At 46.1% G+C, this 5,028-nt stretch overlaps 1 protein-coding gene across 1 annotated transcript; it reads left to right on the forward strand.

Annotated features, from left to right (window-relative positions):
• Positions 1-3,089: 3,089 nt before the first annotated feature.
• Positions 3,090-4,055, forward strand: LOC104873237 (olfactory receptor 15-like). The gene has a single exon (XM_010639834.1). It carries the CDS (start codon positions 3,090-3,092, stop codon positions 4,053-4,055), a length of 966 nt encoding a protein of 321 aa, XP_010638136.1.
• The last annotated feature ends 973 nt before the right edge of the window (positions 4,056-5,028 follow it).

Below are 5,028 nucleotides of genomic sequence, written 5' to 3' on the forward strand. Positions count from 1 at the left end.
AAGGAAAGGGAAAAGTGAAGGATGGATGAAGAAAAATGGAGAGAAAAGAAAAAATAAAGAGAGGGAAAATGGAAACAACAGTTCTATAAATAAGGAGGGGAGCAGGGTTGAATGAAACTCAGGGGAAAGTGAGAAAAAGAAGAAGCAAGCTATATCGTGTACAGGTACAAATTCCCCTTCATGAATGTGAATGCTACACATATTTAAATTGTACCAATAAAATTAATTTTAAAGAAAAAGAATATCTAGGTTGGGGATTTAGCTCAGTGAGGCCACCAAGACAAGAAAGAAAGAAAAAGAATGTCTAGACAAAATGTGGTGTATGCATGCAATGGGATATCGCTTTACCTTTGAGAACAGGAAATTCTGACATGCTGACACATGACTGAATGCAGAAAAGATTGTAAAAGCGACAAAGTCAAATTCAATAGTACAAATAATATCAGAGCCTGTTTCTCTGAGATATTTGAGCAGATAAATTCATACGCACAAGAAGTGGACTCGTGGTTGAAAGGGTCTGTGTGGAAGGAAGAATGGGTAGACATTACTCAGCAGGTCCAGTCTGAGTTTGATAGATAAGATTCTAGGGGCCAGTGGAGGCTGTGCTGCAGAACAATATGAGTGCACATAATGCCATTTAATGGTGTGCTGAAATTTGGATAAAATAATGAATTTTATGCTGCATCTGTTTTACCATGTAAAAAGTATGAGAAAAGTGGAAGAGACATTGCCTAACATAAAGCCCCTTGATGGCTTCTTACTTTGAAAAATTATCTAGAGTGTGACATAGCTGCTCTAGCGCTGCCTGCCTCTACCCCATCCTTGCCTAAGCGGACAGTGAGGAAGAGGAGGAAGCAGGAGCAGCACACTGCTGCGGAGCTGCCAAACCCACAGCACAGCACGGCCTTTCTCTGGGTCACGAGAACTGTGTGGTTACTGAACGTGGTGGAAGACAGAAAGAGCAGCAGGGGAGACAGGCTGGGCAGGGGGTGCGCTCCTCAGCCATCCCCTGGGACCGAGTAAGTGAGAAAGTCAGCAGGAAGGAGGAAGATTTACTGTGGCTCCGGGGCCACAGATTTCACTCCACAGTCAGCTGTTCCACTGCCCCTGGGCCTGAGGTCAGAGGATCACGTGGAAGGGCAGGGCAGAGGACAGCTGTGCTCCTCATGGTGGCGCAGGGCAGAGAGAGCCAGACAGGAAGGGCAGGGATGAGATACAGCCCAAGGCATTCCACACGGCCACTACCTCCAGCTGGGCCCAGCTCCTTCACCTCCCATGGATGCCATCAGATTGCCCTCCCGATGAACCCACTGAGGAAGTGAGAACATTCCTGATGAAACAGCCCTGAAAACCCCGCCTCTGAACACATGAGCTAGCTCCAGACATTCTGGGTCCAGAGCACAAAAAACACTCCTGGCCCACAATTCTCACATCCATCTCTCTATGCAAAATGCACTCTGTCCAACTCCAGGAGTCCTCAGAACTTCACAGTTCTCATCACTCCTTGGCCCCCATTTCTCACATCCATCTCTCTATGCAAAATGCACTCTGTCCAACTCCAGGAGTCCTCAGAACTTCACAGTTCCATCATCACTCCAAATCCAAGTCAGAGTGCATTACAACATGTGCAAACTTGTCAAAATGAAACCCCATTGTCAGTATGCACTGATTAAAAAAAAAAATTTGAAAGAAATTCCAAGTCCAGAGACTTCCCTGGGACTCGAGGCAATCTTTGGCTGGGAGCTACTTTCGAAACAAAAAAGCAAGTTCCAACATCCAACAGTGTGACAGGCAGAGGGTAAACATTCCCATTCCAGGAAAATAGCAAGGAGGAACCCAAAACCAGAAAGACAAGTATTAAATCCCGAAGCTGCAGCCCAGCACGCAGGACACCTGTGGCAGGATGTGCACGCCTATGGTCTGGGGCAGCCCCAATCCCCTGGCCTTGCCAGTTGCACCCTCCTGGCCTCTGTCTCCTCTGCCTCTGCTCCCTGCCTACAGCTTTCCTCCCGGGATGTTCCATGTTCCTGGAATCTCTAAATTCCTGAGATTCCCTCACTGCAGCTTTGCTTCCTAACAGTTCATGCATCAGGCACTCTGGGGCCCCCTCTGGGGACAGGAAAGCTGCCACACAGAGTCTGGCGCCCAGGTCTCCCACTGAAATGCTGCTAGAAGCCTCCATGAACCACACCTGCAATTCTCGTACCTGCAGAGCAAGCATGGTGTCCATGAAATCAAGGTCATACACCCACATGAGCAGGAGCCAGGGCCCCTTGGACAGTGGCTGCTGTGGCCTCTGAGTACCTGGATGGCTGAGCATGGAGAAATGAATCTGAGGGAGACAATGATCTAGGCAGACCTGCCCAAGGAAAGCACTCCAGGGTTCTCTTCATAATGAAAGATTTATACTATATATACTTCACCTTGTGTAGGTGGGGTCATGCTGATGCCTTCAAAGCATCTTTCCTCTTCTAATTTGGAAAGTACTTCACTTCTTTTAATGGCACTAATGTCTGCAGCAACCATAACTTACTTGAGCCCAAGCTTTTGGAATCATTCTCTTGTCCTCTCTACTCTTAACTCTCACTGTTAATCTGGCTGAAAGCATGGAGCAGCACCCATGCCAAAGCCTTAGTGCTGTTGTCCATGAAGCTTCCTGTGTCACACCAATTAGTTTGTCACTTTTAAACCCAGCTTTCCACAATGTCTCAGAGTGTGGACAAAATTCATACAAGTGCTTTGTCAGCCTGTAACATGATAGTACTCTCAACAAATTTCCAAGACAATATTACTTTTCTTTCTGAAACTTCAACACAGACTTTCATTTCTACATTCTAGGAGCATATCAGCCTCTCTGAATCATCCTTTCTAGGACATTTCAGCTCCACCTCTATTTCAAAGTCAAGGAATAGATAATAAATGTCTTGCAGCAGTGTGATATTTGATGACATCTCCTAATATTCATGGGAATCATTACAACAGCAAAATGAAAGAGATAAGTATTAGGCATAGGGTTATAGAAATGGGAAAGTAAACTTCATCTTCTTCCTTGTCCATTTCCTTCCAGCGGTATATTAGACACAGATGCCATGGAAATGGAAAATGCGAGTTTTCCTAATAATTTTGTCCTGCTGGGCTTCTCAGAGTTTCCCTGGCTGGAGAGGCCCCTCTTTGCAGTGGTCCTGCTCTCCTACATCCTCACCCTGGTGGGGAACAGCTCCATCATCCTCCTCTCCCTGGTGGACCCCAGACTCCAGACACCCATGTACTTCTTCCTGGACAATCTCTCTCTGCTGGACCTCGGAATCACCTGCACCACTGTGCCCCAGCTGCTGGCCAACCTGTGGGGACCAGACAAGACCATTGCTGCCTGGGGATGCATCACACAGCTCTATGTTTATACCTGGACAGGATGCACTGAATGCGCCCTGCTGGCCATAATGGCCATTGATCGCTATGTGGCCATTTGCCGGCCCCTGCACTACACTCTCATCATGCGTCCTTGGGTGTGTGTGCAGATGGTAGCTGCCTCCTGGTGCAGTGGCCTGGCCAGTTCTCTGCTCCAGGCCACACTCACTCTCCAGCTCCCATTCTGTGGTCACCACACCCTGGACCACTTCTTCTGTGAGGTGCCTGTGCTCATCAAGCTGGCCTGTGGGGACACCTCTACTAATGAGCTGGCAATGGTTTTAGGAAATCTTCCATTTGGAGTAGTGGCTCCCCTAATGGTGCTCATCTCCTACATTTTCATTGCCAGGGCTATACTGAAGCTGCCTTCGGCTGAAGGAAGGCACAAGGCACTCAGCACCTGCAGTTCCCACTTGCTGGTGGTCACCATGTATTTTGGGCCAGGCATGTACATGTACCTCCAGCCCCCAGCCAAGAGCAAACAGGCCAAGTTTATGTCCTTCTTCTACTGTGTTTTCACCCCAGTACTCAACCCACTCATCTACACCCTGAGAAATAAGGATGTGCAGGCAGCATGGAAGAGGATTCTGCAATCCCAGGGTAAGGTGAAGTCTTGGAAAGTGAGAAGAACCCTGCCTGTATCCTGATCAGCTACATGCACACAACCATGAAGACAGGCAAATTCTATCTTCTTTTTCAAACGAGCATGTATAACTTCGAAGAAAAGAATTTTCTTCTCCACAAATTAAGTAATGTAATAACCTGAGAAAAATTTTGGTGAGAAAGTAGTCCTCTGAATTCATCAATAGAGTAATTGTGCTGTTTATCAAAACTTCCAACATATTGTACACCATAGACACACTGGGCAGCATGATCCATTAATCTATAGAGACACTTGCACATTATTGGTGACTGCCACACCATTCCCAACAGCCAAGGTGTGGAATAAAACTAAATTCCTGTCGATGAGTGATGGCAACATAAAATGGAGAATGTGCACACAAAGGGATATTATTTGGTCCCACAAAAACAAATTCTTCCATCTGTGTAACATGGATAGAACTGAAGAACATTATAGTAAATGGAATGAGCTAAACACAGAAAGATAAACTGCCTACTCTCACTGCTACATGAAGTACAAAAGGTTGACTCTAAAACTAGGTTGCTATTTGAGAAAATGAAGCATGATCATTAGAGAGTAATGTCTAGAGTACACTATGCATTTGCATTTATACATTTCTGTACAAATCTGAATGTGAAGGTAAGGTAAATTGATTTTTGAAAAAATTATCCATCTAACTAAATGACTTCAGTCCTCATTTGCAAATGAACCAGACTTATCGAATATATTTTTCATCTGAAAGAACCCCTGCACTTCTTAATCAAATGTCTTAACCATGCATTCCTGTGAATCTCTCTCATGTTTGGATGTAATAATAAAGCTGATATTTGCAAGAGGTGAGAAGTAAAGGGGAGGTGGTGGCTGCAGTTGATGGACATGGAAGGATGAGAGGGAGGCGTCCTGAGCCTCAGCATGTCCACCTCTGGAGGGACCAGGCCAGGCCACCTACAGTGTCTCACACCTGAGCCCTCTGCACTTCCAGTGCTGTCTGCCACACA

Source organism: Fukomys damarensis, unplaced genomic scaffold (genome assembly GCF_012274545.1).
Source record: "Fukomys damarensis isolate Sample0158 unplaced genomic scaffold, DMR_v1.0_HiC HiC_scaffold_3, whole genome shotgun sequence".
NCBI classification, from domain to species: domain Eukaryota; kingdom Metazoa; phylum Chordata; class Mammalia; order Rodentia; family Bathyergidae; genus Fukomys; species Fukomys damarensis.

Bases quoted from the DNA above. Each gene is read 5' to 3' on its own strand.
- LOC104873237 (XM_010639834.1), top strand. From the start codon at position 3,090: ATGGAAATGGAAAATGCGAGTTTTCCTAATAATTTTGTCCTGCTGGGC.